We start from the raw sequence: 19,624 nt of genomic DNA on the forward strand, positions 1-19,624 counted from the left end.
AGACTATAAAAATGGGACCCATTACGTCCCAGCTTGGAACTCAGCATCAAGGGTTGGAATTGGGGTGTTAAATCACCAAACATTATTCCCGGGCGCGGCCACCGCTGCTGCCCACTGCTCCCCTCACCTCTCAGGGGGTGATCAAGGGTGATGGCTCAAATACAGAGGACAAATTTCACCACACCTAGTGTGTGTGTGACAATCATTGGTACTTTAACTTTAACTTTAACACCTACAAACCACATTTTTACCGTGCTGCCCACTTCCGCCCTATATATCCATCCATACATCCATTTTCTACCGCTTATCCCTTTCAGGGTCGCGGGGGGTGCTGGATCCTATCTCAGCTACATTCGGGCAGAAGGCGGGGTACACCCTGGACAAGTCGCCACCTCATCGCAGGGCCAACATAGATAGACAGACAACATTCACACTCACATTCACACACTAGGGCAGTGGTTCTTAACCTTGTTGGAGGTACTGAACCCCACCAGTGTCATATGCGTTTTCACCGAACCCTTCTTTAGTGAAAAATAAAATGTTAATTTAATCTTAATTTATAAATATTAATCATGAAATGATCTTATTATATTAAATAAAAACTAATAAAGATATATTTTACAAACAGAACGTTACAGGAATGTACACATGATCCCATGTTTACATCTCATTGTGCAAAATGTGAATGTTTTAGTGGGAACTAAATGCGATATCGGAAAGGGATACAAATTATTTCCAAAGCAGGACCTCCACCCAGACATACAATACTAGAAACATGAAAAACAATTTGTTGTGTTACTGTCATTGTGAGTAGGCCAAAACACTTATTTTAGAAAATAATCCCATAGAAATGACTCATCATCATCAGCAGCCGTTGTCAGTCCACTGCTGGACGAAAGCCTCAGCATGTTTCTGCCATAGTGAACGATCTCTCTTGGCGTACTCTTCATGCTGGTTATTAGCCTACACCTTCCACGCTGGCTTGGTGCGGGTTGGAAGGGGTATTTTATATCAGAGATCCTTCTCCTAGACTAATTGCCTTACTGGGCTGTTGAACTTAGTCTGTCCTGTTGGTTGTCCGCGCCCCAATTACCCAGGGACCCGCTCAGCTTTATGGCGCTGACCGCCCGCCAGTCACAAGAGAAGGTGCAAACGGTTCTTTGTGTGCATTTTATAGACGTTAGTTGGGACTCACTAACCCCACACACAACCTCCCATCTCATGCCTGGATGTAGTTTAACGTCATACCCAGGACATAGAAATGACTGCTGTCATTTAATTATAATAATAAAACATCCATCCATTTTCTACCGCTTGTCCCTTTTGGCGTCATTAACTTGGTATTTAGTCAGGTTTGGGACAGGTGTGCTGCTATTGTGGCCACAGTGTGGACATCTAAGTTAAAGTACCAATGATTGTCATAAACTTAAATTAGTCCTATGCATTTGACCCATCACCCTTGTTCACCCCCTGGGAGGTGTGGGGAGCAGTGGGCAGCAGTGGTGCCGCGCCCGGGAATAATTTTTGGCGATTTAACCCCCACTTCCAACCCTTGATGCTGAGTCCCAAGCAGGGAGGTAATGGGTCCCATTTTTATAGTCTTTGGTATGACTCAGCCGGGGTTTGAACTCACAACCTACCGATCTCAGGGCGGACACTCTAACCACTAGGCCACTGAGTTAGAGGGAACATTGTTTGGGGCGATAGGGACAAGTTTTTATTTACACGATGAGTCGGGTGTGTCGAACCCCTGAGGCCGACTCACCGAACCCCTAGGGTTCGATCGAACCCAGGTTAAGAACCACTGCACTAGGGCCAATTTTTAGTGTCGCCAATCAACCTATCCCCAGGTGCATGTCTTTGGGGGTGGGAGGAAGCCGGAGTACCCGGAGGGAACCCACACAGAAAGATCCCGAGCGCAGGATGGAACCCGCCCTATATACACTACCGTTCAAAAGTTTGGGGTCACCCAAACAATTTTGTGGAATAGCCTTCATTTCTAAGAACAAGAATAGACTGTCGAGGTTCAGATGAAAGTTCTATTTTTCTGGCCATTTTGAGCGTTTAATTGACCCAACAAATGTGATGCTCCAGAAACTCAATCTGCTCAAAGGAAGGTCAGTTTTTTGGCTTCTGTAACGAGCTAAACTGTTTTCAGATGTGTGAACATGATTGCACAAGGGTTTTCTAATCATCAATTAGCCTTCTGAGCCAATGAGCAAACACATTGTACCATTAGAACACTGGAGTGATAGTTGCTGGAAATGGGCCTCTATACACCTATGTAGATATTGCACCAAAAACCAGACATCTGTCATTTACCACATTAGCAATGTATAGAGTGTATTTCTTTAAAGTTAAGACTAGTTTAAAGTTATCTTCATTGAAAAGTACAGTGCTTTTTCTTCAAAAATAAGGACATGTCAATGTGACCCCAAACTTTTGAACGGTAGTCTGTGTACTTTTCAAAACATGTCCACCCTCTTTATTGCTGATGTCGTGTAAAGAAACCACGGGTTTTATCCGTCTCCAGCTGACAACTGTGCAGCTTTGTTAACTTTGTCGCTTCTTTTATAATTAAGCAAAAGGCTCTGGGAAAATAAAACAATAAAAAAAAACATCAACGGAAAAGCAGACGATTTGCACATCCGAAAAGAATAATAACAAATGACATTTGACAGCACATCCTTCCATCTTCCGCATCTGTACAACTTGACAGCGCCGGTGCACGCGAAGTTTAAGGGCGTCCTGAGACGGCGCTCTTGATGGAGAGGCTTCAACGTGGCGGCAAGAAAAGAAGAAATGGGGCCACGGCTCCCACAGGAGGCCCCTTTCTCTCGCTAAAGCTCAGTCTGCCCCTGAATTTAATTAGATTTCGATATCAAGCTCCCCCCCCCCCCTCCATTCCTCTTCAACATGCGTGAAATTGCATGGCACTATCTATTATTTATTCACACTCATTGCTTATTGTTTCTTACGGAAGCATTCGTTTGGTTCCTTCGCCACCCCGTCTCCCTCGCCGCTCACGGCCCACCTCCTCTGCAGATTCAACTTGTTTGCCGGTCAGGAGGGGAGCTATAGATTTTTTTTTTCTTTCTTTCTCTTCTTCCCGCCCCCCCCCATTCCACCCCTTCACCCAATGACAGCACCGTGAGGTGCTATGAGGGCTGGGTGCTAATGAGCTGACTCTGCAATGCTGAGGGAGATGCTCTATAACACAGGCGGGGGTGGGGGGGGAGTGAGAGGATGGAGCAGGCGGGGACTCAGAGGGGCCATTATGACCATGCAGCACAGGGGTTAGAGGGATTGAAGAGCGAGCGAGCGAGCGAGAGAGAGAGAGAGACACTTTGGCTCCCATTCACTGAGCTCATCCTTTTAAAATGACATCCAAAATGTCACTTTCAGCTCTATTTCTTCCTCGTTTACTCACTGCTAATTGCAGCAGGGGGGGGGTTATTTATCTTGCTCTGCACCACACAGTATATGACCAATAAAAAGAGCCTATAAAGACGCTTACAGCATAGCAATGCGTGCCATTTCATGTTATACGCTACTTATTGTCCACACATATGAACTCCCGTTCCCCTCCAAGGTTGGCATGTGTACACTGTGTTGCCATGGTGACCGCATGGTCCCTGCATCTCCGGCATGTGTGCATGAAAGGACCACTAAAAATGGATGGATGCAGGCGTAATTGAGTGCTAATTGTTGCATGCTTGGAGGGCGCATCACTCACACGCGTGGGTGACCGAGAAGCTGTTGGAGGACTCCAGGTTGTCCACGTTGTAGTTGAGGTGGAAAGGCTTCTCGGTGGTGTTTTGGTTGGTGTTGTAGAGTTGCACGGCGAACCTGAAGGCGCTGTGCTCCTGCACGGTGGAGCGCATGAAGAGACCCCCTGCAAGGAGGAAACGTGCACTTGTCCAGTGATAATGTTTATTTTTTTATGCGTTAATAAAAAAGAAAAAAAATTGCGTGGGAATTTTTTTTTTTGTAATTCCCACGCAAATTGCGCACATGCATTCCTTCCAAATACAACCCGAAGCTGCAGAATTGTTGTTGTTTTTTTTGCCCCAGACTAAGTTAAATTAGCACACAACAATTTAGCGCACTTACCGATGTTAATCTGATTGGGAAATCCCGCAGATGATGCGTCGAAGAGCCACAGGAGAAGCAAGACCGCGCGCTGTGCCATTTTCCACTCCTCCGTTCAACTCCTTGAGGAAGAAGAGGAAGGAGAAGGTGGGCAAATGCATATGTTCGGGATGGAAGCTGACGATGGGAATCCAGCGGACAGATGATGGTCGCTCACGGTGCACCAATAAGGTTCATTGAGGTGCGCCGGGGAGAGGGAGAGTTGGGAGGAGGGGGCGAGGGAGGGGGGCCGTGTGGGGTGGGGGGGGGGGGAGTGATGTGATTGGACCAATGTTGGTCAAACTTGATCTGACATGAAACTTAAAAGCACCAACCTGCTACAGTTACCACAGCCTGGAATAACCCTCCCCCGCACTTGTCTGCGTATTGGTGCGGCCAATCCATCCAAGCACTGCGATCTCCGGTGGCCACTAAACGCATCCACAGCCTGGTGACAACCATCAGCAGGACATTTACATGTTTGGTTCTGGGAAGCCTAAAATGCCACTTTGTGTATTTAATTAAAAAAAAAAAAAGGTGGGAGTTAGTACCGTATTTTTCGGAGTATAAGCCGCGCCGGAGTATAAATCGCACCGGCCGAAAATGCATGATAAAGAAGGGAAAAAACATATATAAGGCGCACTGGAGTATAAGTCGCATTTTTGGGGGAAATGTATTTGATTAAACCCAACACCAAGAATAGACATTTGAAAGGCAATTTCAAATAAATAAAGAATAGTGAACAACAGGCTGAATAAGTGCACGTTATATGACGCATAAATCGGTGTTTTTCAACATGCAGTCTGGTGTGCCGTTGGAGATGATCTAATTTCACCTATTTGGGTTATAAATATTTTTTGCAAATCAGTAATAATAGTCTGCAAATGATGTGTTGTTGTTGAGTGTCGGTGCTGTCTAGAGCTCGGCAGAGTAACCGTGTAATACTCTTCCATATCAGTAGGTGGCAGCCGGTAGCGAATTGCTTTGTAGATGTCGGAAACAGCGGGAGGCAGAGTGCAGGTAAAAAGGTGTCTAATGCTTAAACCAAAAATAAACAAAAGGTGAGTGTCCCTTAAGAAAAGGCATTGAAGCTTAGGGAAGGCTATGCAGAACAAAACTAAAACTGAACTGGCTATAAGGTAAACAAAAACAGAATGCTGGATGACAGCAAAGACTTACTGTGGAGCAAAGACAAAGTACATCCGAACATGACATGACAATCAACAATGTCACCACAAAGGAGGATAAAAACAACTGAAATATTCTTGACTGCTAAAACAAAGTAGATGCGGGACATAGCGCTCAAAAGGAGACATGAAACTGATACAGGAAAATACCAAAAAAAGAGAAAAAGCCACCAAAATAGGAGCGCAAGACAAGAAGTAAAACATTACACACAGGAAAACAGCAATAAACTCCAAATAAGTCAGGGGGTGATGTGACAGGTGGTGACAGTACACCTACTTTGAGACAAGAGCTATAGTGATGCATGTTTGGTTATGCTTTAAAGTCATATCCGACAATTGCGACGACAACTTTTTACTGTCAACTGAGTTTAGTTTTTTAATGATTTCTGCTGCTGGTGTGCCTCCGCATTTTTTCAACGCAAAAAATGTGCCTTGGCTCAAAAAAGGTTGAAAAACACTGGCATAAATAACCAACTGAGAACGTGCCTGGTATATTAACGTAACATATTATGGTAAGAGTCATTCAAATAACTATAACATATAGAACATGCTATACGTTTACCAAACAATCTGTCACTCCTAATCGCTAAATCCCATGAAATCTTATACGTCTAGTCTCTTACGTGAATGAGCTAAATGATATTATTTGATATTTTACGGTAATGTGTTAATAATTTCACACATAAGTCGCTCCTGAGTATAAGTCGCACCCCCGGCCAAACTATGAAAAAAACTGCGACTTATATTCCGAAAAATACGGTATTTGCCCTAAAATACGCATTGAGGCTTTAAAGTGTGTTTTATCCGATTAGCCGATTAATTGATTAATCTAACTAACTAAAATATGTTTCGGAGTATAAGTCGCTCCGGAATATAAGTCGCTCCGGAGTATAAATCGCACGGGCCGAAAAATCCATTATAAAGAACGAAAAAAAACATATATAAGTCGCACTGGAGTATAAGTCGCATTTTTGGGGGAAATGTATTTGATAAAACCCAACACCAAGAATAGACATTTGAAAGGCAATTTAAAAGAAAAAAAGAATAGTGAACAACAGGCTGAATAAGTGTACGTTATATGACGCATAAATAACCAACTGAGAACGTGCCTGGTATGTTAACGTAACATATTATGGTAAGAGTCATTCAAATAACTATAACATATAGAACATGCTATACGTTTACCAAACAATCTGTCACTCCTAATCGCTAAATCCCATGAAATCTTATACGTCTACTCTCTTACGTGAATGAGCTCAATAATAATATTTGATATTTTACGGTAATGTGTTAATAATTTCACACATAAGTCGCTCCTGAGTATAAATCGCACCCCCAGCCAAACTATGAAAAAAACTGTGACTTATAGTCCGAAAAATACGGTAAGTAAAGTAAGTACATTTTATTGATAAAGCGCTTTTCACAGATAAAATCAGACACAACATAGGTGAAGTAAAACAACAATTCAATTTAAAACAACAGTGGCGACATCGTACAAATACGGAGCCCCTAAAGCACAGGTGTCAAACTCAAGGCCCAGGGGCCAAATCTGGCACGTCACATTATTTTATGTGGCCTGCAAAAGCCTGGAAATGATATGCGTTAAAAAGCTTAATCTTTTCTTACTAAATATATTTGTTATTTCCCTTTTGACATTAAAATCATGTACTGCATGTAATTGCATAACTTTTCAAATTCAATATTGTCAAAATCCAAATATTATATTATATCAATCAAATTGTAGTGTGGTAGCTTGGCACTCAGCATCAAGGGTTGGAATTAGGGTTAAATCACCAAAAATGATTCCCAGGCGCGGCCACCACTGCTGCCCACTGCTCCACTCACCTCCCAGGGGGTGATCAAGGGTGATGGGTCAAATGGAGAGAATCATTTTGCCACACCTAGTGCGTGTGTGACAATCATTGGTACTGTAACTTTAACTTAATCTGGTTCCTTCTCCTCTTACTTATCATTAATCTTCATAATTGTCAGACACATCTCTATAAAATCTGCATCCATTTTTTATATGAACTTTTCAATTTCCCCAGTTCCTAATGAGCCATCATCCACAGTTACAGGTTAATGTATCACTCTCAACAATCTGCTTTGGAAATTGAGTTTTAGTTGTGTGTCAGATATACAGTGCACTTTGGAAAATAATCCATCATTGTGTCCGTTAAGGTTACAGTCAGTGGGGTGGTACCGGTTTGTACCCTTCACTTTTACAGCTGTGGTTACCCAGCTGTGTCGAAGGGGGGTAAGCAAAGGGCAGCCTCTTTTGTAAAGTTTTTAAAAAGTTTGCCCCAAAAGGGACAAGCGGTAGAAAATGGATGGATGGATGGACATTATAAATGTTCATGAAAAATAAAACAGCTATAAAAGTTAAATAATAAGGCTGCTTGAATCAAATTAAAAAATATCTAAGATGGTCTACACCAGGGATGCCCAAAGTGGTTCCCCAAGCATTCAAAAAAGCGGTTATTCATCCTCTGCTCAAAAGACCTAACCTGTGCCACCTTCCCTTTAACTCGAAAATCCTCAAAAAATGGTTGCACAGCGTCTAACAATCTTTGTGAACCCTTTCAGTCCAGTTTCATGGCAAATCACTCTACGGAGACAGCACTCGCAAAAATGACTAATTTTCTATTGTTAACTGGAGATGCTGATGCGTCATCCACGTTGCTGCTACTTGATCTTAGCGCTGCTTTCTATACCGTCGATCATAACATTCTATTAGAACGTATCAAAACACGTATTGGTTTGTCAGACTTAGCCTTTTCTTGATTCAACTCCTATCTTACTGACAGGATGCATTGCGTCTCCCATAACATTCTATTAGAACGTATCAGAACACGTATTGGTATGTCAGACTTAGCCTTTTCTTGGTTTAACACCTATCAGGATGCATTGCGTCTCCCATAACATTCTATTAGAACGTATCAAAACACGTATTGGTATGTCAGACTTAGCCTTTTCTTGGTTTAAGTCCTATCTTACTGACAGGATGCATTGCGTCTCCCATAACATTATATTAGAACGTATCAGAACACGTATTGGTATGTCAGACTTAGCCTTTTCTTGGTTTAACTCCTATCTTACTGACAGGATGCATTGCGTCTCCCATAACATTCTATTAGAACGTATTAGAACCCGTATTGGTATGTCAGACTTAGCCTTTTCTTGGTTTAACTCCTATCTTACTGACAGGATGCAGTGTGTCTCCCATAACAATGTGACTTTGGAGTATGTTAAGGTAACGTGCGAAGTTCCACAGGGTTCGGTTCTTGGTCCTGCACTCTTCAGCATTTACATGCTACCGCTAGGTGACATCAAAGGAAAATTTGGTGTTAGCTTTCACTGTTATGCTGATGACACCCAACTCTACATGTCCCTAAAGCTGACCAACACGCCAGATTGTAGTCACCTGGAGGCGTGTCTAAATGGAATTAAACAATGGATTTCCAGCAACTTTTTGCATCTTAACGCTAAGAAAATGGAAATGCTGATTAGCAGTCCTGCTAGACCCTAGCACCTATTTAATAATACCACACAAAGCGACTCAGTAAAGAATCTCGGTATTATCTTCGACCCAACTCTCTCATTTGAGTCACACATTAAGAGTGTTAATAAAACGGCTTTATTTCATCTCCATAATATCGCTAAAATTCGTCCCATTTTGTCCACCACCGATGCTGAGATCATTATTCATGCGTTCGTTACGTCTCGTCTCGATTACTGTAACGTATTATTTTCGGGTATCCCTATATCTAGCATTAAAAGATTACAGTTGGTACAAAATGTGGCTGCAAGACTTTTGACAAGAACAAGAAAGTTTGATCATATTACACCTATACTGGCTCAACTGCACTGGCTTCCTGTGCACTGAAGATGCGACTTTAGGGTTTTACTACTTACGTATAAATTACTAAATGGTTTAGCTCCAACCTATCTTGCTGATTTGAATCTGGGGCTTATTAGTGATTCCCAAAGCCCAAATAAAGTCTGCGGGCTTTAGAGCATTTACTATCCGGGCTCCAGTACTCTGGAATTCCCTACCAGAAACACTAAGAGATGCTACCTCAGTAGAAACATTTAAGTCCCATCTTCATATGTGTATACTCTTGCCTTTAAGGCCTACTGAAACCCACTACTACCGACCACGCAGTCTGATAGTTTATATATCAATGATGAAATCTTAACATTGCAACACATGCCAATACGGCACTTATAAAGTGCAATTTAAAATTTCCTGCTAAACTTCCGTTTGAAAACGTCTTTGGATGATGACATATGCGCGTGACATAACCAGTGAAACAGAAGTATCGGTACCCCATTGAATACAATACAAAATAGCTCTGTTTTCATCTCACAATTCCACAGTATTCTGGACATCTGTGTTGGTGAATCTTTTGCAATTTGTTTAATGAACAATGAAGACTGCAAAGAACAAAGTTGTAGGTGGGATCGGTGTATTAGCGGCAGACTACAGCAACACAACCAGGAAGACTTTGACTCGGATAGCAGACGCTAGCCACCGACCGCACGGATGATCGTGGTGAAGTCCTTCGTCCTTCCGTCGATCGCTGGAACGCAGGTGAGCACGGGTGTTGATGAGCAGATGAGGGCTGGCTGGCGTAGGTGGAGCGCTAATGTTTTTATCATAGCTCTGTGAGGTCCCGTTATACTAAGTTAGCTTCAATGGCGTCGTTAACAACAGTATTTTTAAGCTTCGCCAAGCTGGAAAGCATTAACCGTGTTTTTACATGTCCCTGGTTTAATAGTATTGTTGATCTTCTGTCTATCCTTCCAGTCAGGGATTTATTTATTTATTTTGTTTCTATATGCAGTTAAGCACGATGCTATCACGTTAGCTCCGTAGCTAAAGTGTTTCATCGATGTATTGTCATGGAGATAAAAGTCGCGTTCTCGACTCTCATTTTCAAGAGGATATAGTATCCGAGGTGGTTTAAAATACAAATCCGTGATCCACAATAGAAAAAGGAGAGAGTGTGGAATCCAATGAGCCAGCTTGTACCGAAGTTACGGTCAGAGCGAAAAAAGATATGTCTTGCACTGCATTCTAGTCCTTAACTGTAACTTTCCTCATCCACGGATCTTTCATCCTCGCTCAAATTAATGGGGTAATCGTCGCTTTCTCGGTCCGAATCGCTCTAGCTGCATTGAAAACAATAGGAAATAATGAGAAGGCTATCAACTGACTACGTCACGCTACTTCCGGTAGGGGCAAAGCTTTTTTTTATCAGATACCAAAAGTTGCGATCTTTATCGTCGTTGTTCTCTAGTAAATCCTTTCAGCAAAAATATGGCAATATCGCGAAATGATCAAGTATGACACATAGAATGGATCTGCTATCCCCGTTTAAATAAAAACATTTAATTTCAGTAGGCTTTTAAATAGACCCCTTTTTAGAACAGGGAATAAGCGGTAGAAAATGGATGGATGGATGATCTGCTGTCTCTCTTTTCAGCTCTGCCCCCCTCTCCTGCGTGGAGAGGTTATCAGGTGACCATGGATCAGCCTCCACGGAGGATGCACTAGCTGTTCCAAGTCGGGACCCAGGATCTTTGCATCAGTTGGTGAATTCTCTGCCCTGCAGACTTGTGTCCATTCAAGATGATCCATAGCTGGTCTCCCAATAGACTGGATTTTCACATGAAGTTGGGACCACTTCTTATGCATCAGTCTGTGATGTCTCTGCGCCCCGTTGCGTCGACATGCAAGAGGTTCCCCTGCTGGCTCCACTATGGACTGGACTCTCACATTATTACCTGTATCCACTCGGCATCCATTGCACTGGTCAGCCAAGGGGTAAAGGGGGGTCCCCACATCTGCGGTCCCTTCCAAGGTTTCTCGTTGTTCCCATTGGGTTGAGTTTTTTCTTGCCCTGATGTGGAATCTTAGCTGAGGATGTCATTGTGGCTTGTGCAGCTCTTTGTGATCTTTGTGATTAAGGGCTATATAAGTAAACTTTGATCGATTGATTGATTGATTGATTGACTCTGTGACAATCTCTACTACCTTATAGTTATATACTGTATGGCGCTTTGAGACTAAATTCCTCACTCGTTGTGCTGTTGAATAGTGAAAATCGCTGTTTGGCCGGCGGAACATTGGCACATTTTCATTTTGGCCCTTGGAGGCAAAACGTTTGGTCCCCCCCTCTATCAAAAATACAAAAATGGTTTGTTCAACCTGCATAACGCCATACCTAGCTTGGAGCACTTCGCCCAACACAGACGTGACAATGTCATGAAAGTTCACTCTTAAGCATTAACACAGCACCAGTATTTTGGAACCAGGATGAGATGATAGTATAAGAAATGTAAACATATAATAAATCTACATGAGGCACAATAGCACAAAGTTATGAACAAGTTTCACTTTTGCATCTCATCGCCCTTAATTGTGGTAAGTTCAAAGATACTCGGTTGAAGTTAGAAACTGAGGGTGTTTCTTTAGATCAGTGGTTCTTAACCTGGGTTCAATCGAAAACTAGGGGTTCGGTGAGTCGGGATCTGGGGTTCGGCGGAGGTCTAGACACACCCGACTCATCGTGTAAATAAAAACTTCTCCCTATCGGCGTATTACGGATACGGCAACAGCAGAAGTCAGACTGTTTTGCAGGTGTGTAATTTGTTGTGAGTTTGGTTTTGTTGTTTGAACAAGGTGATGTTCATGCACGGTTAATTTTGTGCACCAGTAATAAAACATGGTAACACTTTAGTATGGGGAACATATTCACCATTAATTAGTTGCTTATTAACATGCAAATTAGTAACATATTGGCTCTTAAATAGTCATTATTAAGTACTTATTAATGCCTTATTCAGCATGGCCTTATTATAACCCTAACCCTCTAACCCTGGCCCTAATCCTTTAACCCTAACCCTAACCAAATAACTCTAAATTAAGTCTTTGTTACTTAGAATATGTTCCCCTAGTGTCCAAAAAACTCTAAATTAAGTCTTTGTTACTTAGAATATGTTCCACCATACTAAAGTGTTACCAAAAACATATAACTTTGTCTTGAATTTGAAAAAAATATATATATATTTTTTTCACTAAAGAAGGGTTCGGTGAATGCGCATATGAAACTGGTGGGGTTCGGTACCTCCAACAAGGTTAAGAACAACTGCTTTAGATATATCATAGATATGTTAATCCAATTTTAAAAAAGTCAAAAACCTAATTAAGTTTTAACAATTGTTTTTAATAAATTGTTTCAATCAAATCCATGCAATAATTTGTTTTTAAGTGCATGAAAACATAGCAAGTGTGTGTATATGGAGCGGTGAGCTTGGGTTTAGGGTGGGGTGGGGGGGCCTTACAGGAGTCTTGTGTATGGGGTCTCCAAATTTGGTGCTATGCCCCTGAACATAGAGTACCTGCACCTTTTGGAAAGCGTATAGATGCTTACTAGACTCCACTAATAAGTAATCTTTTATTTTGGCCAGGCAGTGTCTATGATCACATCTTATAGCAATAACCAGGCTAACCATGATAGACTGTTTTATTTCAGCAGGTCAGGCACTGATGTGGATTGACCCAGTCATCAAACGGCGATGTTTGCTTTCCAAATAGGGTCAAAGTTGACACCTATTCTCACAAATCACTTATTCCCTGTAGGCTAATCTGTGATGAAACACATCGATTTTTCTATTCTCCACAGATTCTGTGCCAGAATGACAGGACGTCACATTTGTGACCTTAGTGGTCCAAGTCATAATGACCAGTGTCAAGGAAGGTAATGATCTTTGATGGCGCTTCTCTGATGTTTCCTCACAGCATTCTTGACCCTGATGCACCAGTGTTGGTGACTTTTGTTGAGAAAAACACAATGGTTCATTTAAAAAAAAAAAAACAGTTCAGCTAACCCAAGCAGAAATTAATTGTTAATTTATAGAGACGCTTCTCTTTGTGAGCTAGATACTATTAATGAAGCACTTCCGGCAAAACACATCAAGAATTAGACCTACTAGGGGGTCTGAGTAATTGAGATAAGACACTGATATGAGATTTGGAGAAAAAAAAAAGGTAACCAAGCTACACTCTCAGCAATTTAGAAACGCCAGCCATGCTGCATTATCCTCTCAGCTCGACCCCTGCACTAATCCAATTTAGGTTCGGGTGTTAAAACCCACAGATTCCATCTACATGAAACTAATAATTGCATGTCCTGAGTATATGAGAAGATAGAACAAAGTAGCTGAAAAAGATGTAATGAAGAAGCAGTATAGTGCACCAGGCCCTAAATGTCTTATTTAAATGATTTTACCTTACAGTAGTTAATTTACTGAGAAAAAATTTAACGGAAGAAATAAAACCAGCTCAGTGACCTTGTGGTTAGAGTGTCCGCCCTGAGACTTGGAGGTCGTGAGTTCAATCCCCGGCCGAGTCATACCAAAGACTACACAAAATGGGACCCATTGCCTCCCTGCTTGGCACTCAGCATCAAGGGTTGGAATTGGGTGTTAAATCACCAAATGATTTCCGAGCGCGGCGGACGCTGCTGCTCACTGCTCCCCTCACCTCCTAGAGGGTGAACATGGGGTTGGGTCAAATGCAGAGGACACATTTCACCACGATCGTTGGGACTTTAACTTTAAAGGCTTACTGAAACCCACTACTACCGACCACGCAGTCTGAGAGTTTATATATCAATGATGAAATCTTAACATTGCAACACATGCCGATACGGCCGGGTTAGATTAGTAAGTGCAATTTTAAATTTCCCGCGAAATATCCTGCTGAAAACATCTCGGTATGATGACGTTTGCGCGTGACGTCACGGATTGTAGCGGACATTTTGGGACAGCATTGTGGCCAGCTATTAAGTCGTCTGTTTTCATCGCAAAATTCCACAGTATTCTGGACATATGTGTTGGTGAATCTTTTGCAATTTGTTTAACGAACAATGGAGATAGCAAAGAAGAAAGCTGTAGGTGGGAAGCGGTGTATTAGCGGCCGGCTGCAGCAACACAAACACGTAGCCTGTGTTTCATTGTTTACATTCCCGAAAAGATGACAGTCAAGCTTTACCATTGGCTTGTGGAGAACTGGGACAACTGATAAAATTACCAGGAGGACTTTGAGTTGGATACGCGCTACCGTGAGTACGCAGCTGCGGCTTCCAAACATTTGATCGCTTGCCCGTACGTGCGTGCCGCTATGTGCATGTCACGTACGTAACTTTGGGGACTTTGGGGAAATATATGTGCTGTATGAACTTTGCGGAGGTGATCGGTACTTTGGGCTGTGGGATTGAGTGTGTTGTGCGGGTGTTTGATTTGTATTGGCGGGTTATATGGACGGGAGGGGGGAGGTGTTTGTTATGCGCGATTAATTTGTGGCATATTAAATATAAGCCTGGTTGTGTTGTGGCTAATAGAGTATATATATGTCTTGTGTTTATTTACTGTTTTAGTCATTCCCGGCTGAATATCAGGTCTCACCCGCCTCTCACAGCATCTTCCCTATCTGAATCGCTTCCACTGCCCTCTAGTCCTTCACTCTCACTTTCCTCATCCACAAATCTTTCATCCTCGCTCAAATTAATGGGGAAATTGTCGCTTTCTCGGTTCGAATCGCTCTCGCTGCTGGTGGTCATGATTGTAAACAATGTGCAGATGTGAGGAGCTCCACAACCTGTGACGTCACGCTACTTCCGGTACAGGCAAGGCTTTTTTATCAGCGACCAAAAGTTGCGTCGATGTTCTCAACTAAATCCTTTCAGCAAAAATATGGCAATATCGAGAAATGATCAAGTATGACACATAGAATGGACCTGCTATCCCCGTTTAAATAAGAAAATCACATTTCAGCAGGCCTTTAACTTCACTTTAAATAAAAGGCCAAAGTAGATACAGTTTTACTACCGTATTTCCTTGAATTGGCGCAGGGAATATAGTATTCGCACGTCTAGAATTACTGCCGGGTCAAACTTGTTTCTCAAAATAATTAACGCATGCTTGGCCTTATCGCCGGTTCATTATTGACGCCGGATCAAATTCGTTTCGCAAAATATTAATTTTATTATCGCATGTCTATATTTTTCGCCGGGTCAAACTCGTTTCGCAAAATATTTAGCATATGGCTAGAACTTCCACCGGGTCAAATTCGTTACGTCACGAGTGACGCTTTACCTGTCCTCATTTTCAAAATGGAGGAAGCTGCTTTCAGTAGTTTACAATCGCACAAAGGAAAAAAGATAAAGAGCTATTCAGTAGGATTTAAGGTCCAAGCTATTGAATACCGGTACAGTATGCTAAAAAGAACAGTAAGCAGTTATGTTTTATTAATATACCGTAGCTGCCTATGTCAAATACTGTATGAGTCATGAAATGACTCCCGCCTCCTGGTGGTAGAGGGCGCTGCCGCGCTAGTGATCCTTCTTGCGACTTCCGGTACTGCAGAAGAAGTGAACACACGCAGCCTCTGCCTGAACTTTTAACATGAAGGATTACATACCGGTATCTAAAATAAAACAGTTTTCTAAACTGGACTTTCAATCGAAGCAGGAGGTAATAATTAAAGGAATATCTCCATCGAGACAGAGAGACTTTTAAAACGGAAGAAAGAAAATAAGGAAGACTTCTATAAACAAGTCATCGATGCTTTTGGTCAGAAGGAGCTGCAAATGGACTCCATTTATAAGTACAGGTAAGACCATAATAACGTTTTTTTTATTAAATGTGCTTTTCATGATGGTATGCTTACATCACACTCAAAGCACACGCCTAAATTTACCGGATTCCTTTTGTTAAACGCCGGAGTGAGAAGAGGTTTTAAAATAATTACCGCATGCACGGCCATCCCGCCGGTTTCCGGTAAACGCCGGAGTGACAGGAGGTTTTAAATTAATTAGCGCCCCTGCGGCTATTCAAGGAAATACGGTATCTACTAAATAATGCAATAAAATTAGTTGAGAACTAGCATGGTGACACTTACAATACAAGTCTGTAACCTATATGCATAATTCCTGAAATCTGTTCAAAAATTTGATATAATTCAAGCCTTTTATAGTCGTTGTTTATCATGACTTTTGCTGCAAGATGGAACTAAGTAAACATCCTGAAAATACTGATTATAAGATTTGTGTGTATACTTATAATATACTTTTTATTTAAATTGAGTTATGATGAACTCAACCCATTTAAGAAGTGCAGCCACAACAACACAACACTTCCCCATTTTGCACCAATCACAGTTTCACATGCCATGTTGCATTCACGAAACCCCCGAATTATGAGCCCCAAATATTACAACCCATGCAAGTAGTTTTTTTCTCCATCTCTATGTTCTAAATTACTGCAATAATTTGTTGTAGATTTAACTTGTTATTTTTGAATGTGGTAATCAGTTATCATTGAATGTATTTCAATGAAGTATTTAAATTAGTACTATATTCAACTTAAAACTTCCATTAAAAAAAAACAACATACATTTGTATGTTTTACAGTTATTGTGTACCCGTTCAGGCACCTTTTAGGCCAGCGGTCTCCAGACTACAGATACGGCCCGCCAGCGTCCAAAATTTGGCCCGCGGGTAGTCCCGAGTAAAAAAGAAATGTATGTATATATATATATATATATATATATATATATATATATATATATATATATATATTTTTTTTTTTTTTTTCATCTGTTCTTTCTAGCCCATCCATGAATCAATTTTCTACTGCTTGTTACTCTCGGGGTCTCCTAGCCGCTCAGGCAAATAGTTTTGTCTAAAAATGCATTTTCCCATTGATAACGTGACATCATCACGCTCTTTCAGTCATTTAGTGCACGAGGGAAAAAAATTGCGAAATCGTTGGGGAAACGTAAAGTAGACTCCAAGTTTAGAGCTTTTAGGCAAGGCAAGGCAAGGCAACTTTATTTATATAGCACGTTTAAAACAATTTTTAAATTGGACCAAAGTGCTTTACAGATTGAAAATCATAGGGCAAAAAACAAAACAAAAACAAACAAAGAATATAAACAATGAATGAGCTTAACAAGACAGTGCAAAAGCAATATAGTAAAAGGGTTCAAATAAAAAGTAAAAAAATTGCAAAATAAAAATAATGAAATAAGAAAAGTCTGACAAATTGAAAAAAAAAAAAACTAAAGCGAAGGGAGTAGGGACTAGAAATGGTGGCCTAGTGGGCGGACTCAGCTCAGGTCAAAGGCCAGCAAGAAGAGGTAGGTCTTAAGAAGGGTTTTGAAGACCCCCAGGCTCTGGGCTGACCTAATTTAAACATCAGTGGACATAGGACTTTTTTTTGATCAGTGTAAGAAAAAGGCAGTTTGTGTAATCTGCAATGAGACGGATTATATATATATATATATATATATATATATATATATATATATATATATATATATATATATATATATATATATATATATATACACTACCGTTCAAAAGTTTGGGGTCACATTGAAATGTCCTTATTTTTAAAGGAAAAGCACTGGGGACGGCGTGGCGAAGTTGGTAGAGTGGCCGTGCCAGCAATCAGAGGGTTGCTGGTTACTGGGGTTCAATCCCCACCTTCTACCATCCTAGTCATGTCCGTTGTGTCCTTGGGCAAGACACTTCACCCTTGCTGCTGATGGGTGCTGGTTAGCGCCTTGCATGGCAGCTCCCGCCATCAGTGTGTGAATGTGTGTGTGAATGGGTGAATGTGGAAATACTGTCAAAGCGCTTTGAGTACCTTGAAGGTAGAAAAGCGCTATACAAGTATAACCCATTTATCATTTACTTTTCAATGAAGATAACTTTAAACTAGTCTTAACTTTATACATTGCTAATGTGGTAAATGACTATTCTAGCTGCAAATGTCTGGTTTTTGGTGCAATATCTACATAGGTGTATAAAGGCCCATTTCCAGCAACTATCACTCCAGTGTTCTAATGGTACAATGTGTTTGCTCATTGGCTCAGAAGGCTAATTGATGATTAGAAAACCCTTGTGCAATCATGTTCACACATCTGAAAACAGTTTAGCTCGTTACAGAAGCTACAAAACTGACCTTCCTTGGAGCAGATTGAGTTTCTGGAGCATCACATTTGTGGGGTCAATTAAACGCTCAAAATGGCCAGAAAAAGAGAACTTTCATCTGAAACTCGACAGTCTATTCTTGTTCTTAGAAATGAAGGCTATTCCACAAAATTGTTTGGGTGACCCCAAACTTTTGAACGGTAGTGTATATATATATATATATATATATATATATATATATATATATATATATATATATATATATATATATATATATATATATATATATATACATATATATACATATATATATATATATATATATATATATATATATATATATATATATATATATATATATATATACATACATATATACATGACTGCTGTGTACGTTTTCTTTATTTTCATGACTATTTACATTGTAGATTGTCACTGAAGGCATCAAAACTATGAATGAACACATGTTAAGAAGGAGTTATGTACTCAACAAAAAAAGGTGAAATAACTGAAAACATTAAAGATTAAAGATTAAAGTACCAATGATTGTCACACACACACTAGATGTGGTGAAATGTGTCCTCTGCATTTGTCCCATGCCCTTGGAGAGCAGTGGGCAGCAGCGGCGCCGCGCCCGGGAATCATTTTGGTGATTTAACCCCCAACTCCAACCCTTTGTTGCTGAGTGCCAAGCAGGGAGGTTATGGGTCCCATTTTTATAGTCTTTGGTATGACTCGGCTGGGATTTGAACTCCAACCTACTACTCAAACCACTAGGCCACTGAGATGGTTTGTTTTATATTCTAGTTTCTTCAAAATAGCCACCCTTTGCTCTGATTACTGCTTTGCCTACTCTTGGCATTCTCTCGATGAGCTTTAAGAGATAGTCACCTGAAATGGTTTTTACTTCACAGGTGTCATAGTTTTGATGCCTTCAGTGACAATCTACAATGTAAATAGTCATGGAAATTAAGAAAACGCATTGAAATGAGAAGGTGTGTCCAAACTTTTGGCCTGTACTGTATATAGCCCAGCCCCTGGCCAATTTTTTTTAACCCTTTGCGGCCACCGGGTCAAAACGTTTGGGGACCCCTGCTCTAGGCACTGGCGCTGTTTAAAAAAAAACAACGATTTGGTACTAATATCTGTTCAAATGTAAACAATATCCATCCTTACTTGCCATACCTCATACCCCCTTTACAAAGATAGCAATGCTCGATTGTGATTGACAGCCAGTCAGAGTAGTATTAATGTATGTAATATTGTGGTTTCTGTTTGAAGAGGTGCATTAGTGCACTA

General features: G+C 41.0%; 1 protein-coding gene across 1 annotated transcript in view; it reads right to left on the minus strand.

Annotated features, from left to right (window-relative positions):
• The window catches only part of LOC133649042 (glutamate receptor 3-like), a 540,266-nt gene extending 535,962 nt beyond the window's left edge, over nt 1-4,304 (minus strand). Inside the window, exons 1-2 of the mRNA XM_062045735.1 lie at nt 4,114-4,304; nt 3,737-3,895 (exon numbers count right to left, since the gene is read on the minus strand). Coding sequence (XP_061901719.1) covers nt 3,737-3,895; nt 4,114-4,192 — 238 coding nt within the window. The 5' untranslated portion in view covers nt 4,193-4,304. The remainder of the gene's footprint in view (nt 1-3,736; nt 3,896-4,113) is intronic.
• Nucleotides 4,305-19,624: the final 15,320 nt, after the last annotated feature.

The sequence above is a fragment of the Entelurus aequoreus genome, linkage group LG04 (genome assembly GCF_033978785.1).
Source record: "Entelurus aequoreus isolate RoL-2023_Sb linkage group LG04, RoL_Eaeq_v1.1, whole genome shotgun sequence".
NCBI classification, from domain to species: Eukaryota; Metazoa; Chordata; class Actinopteri; order Syngnathiformes; family Syngnathidae; genus Entelurus; species Entelurus aequoreus.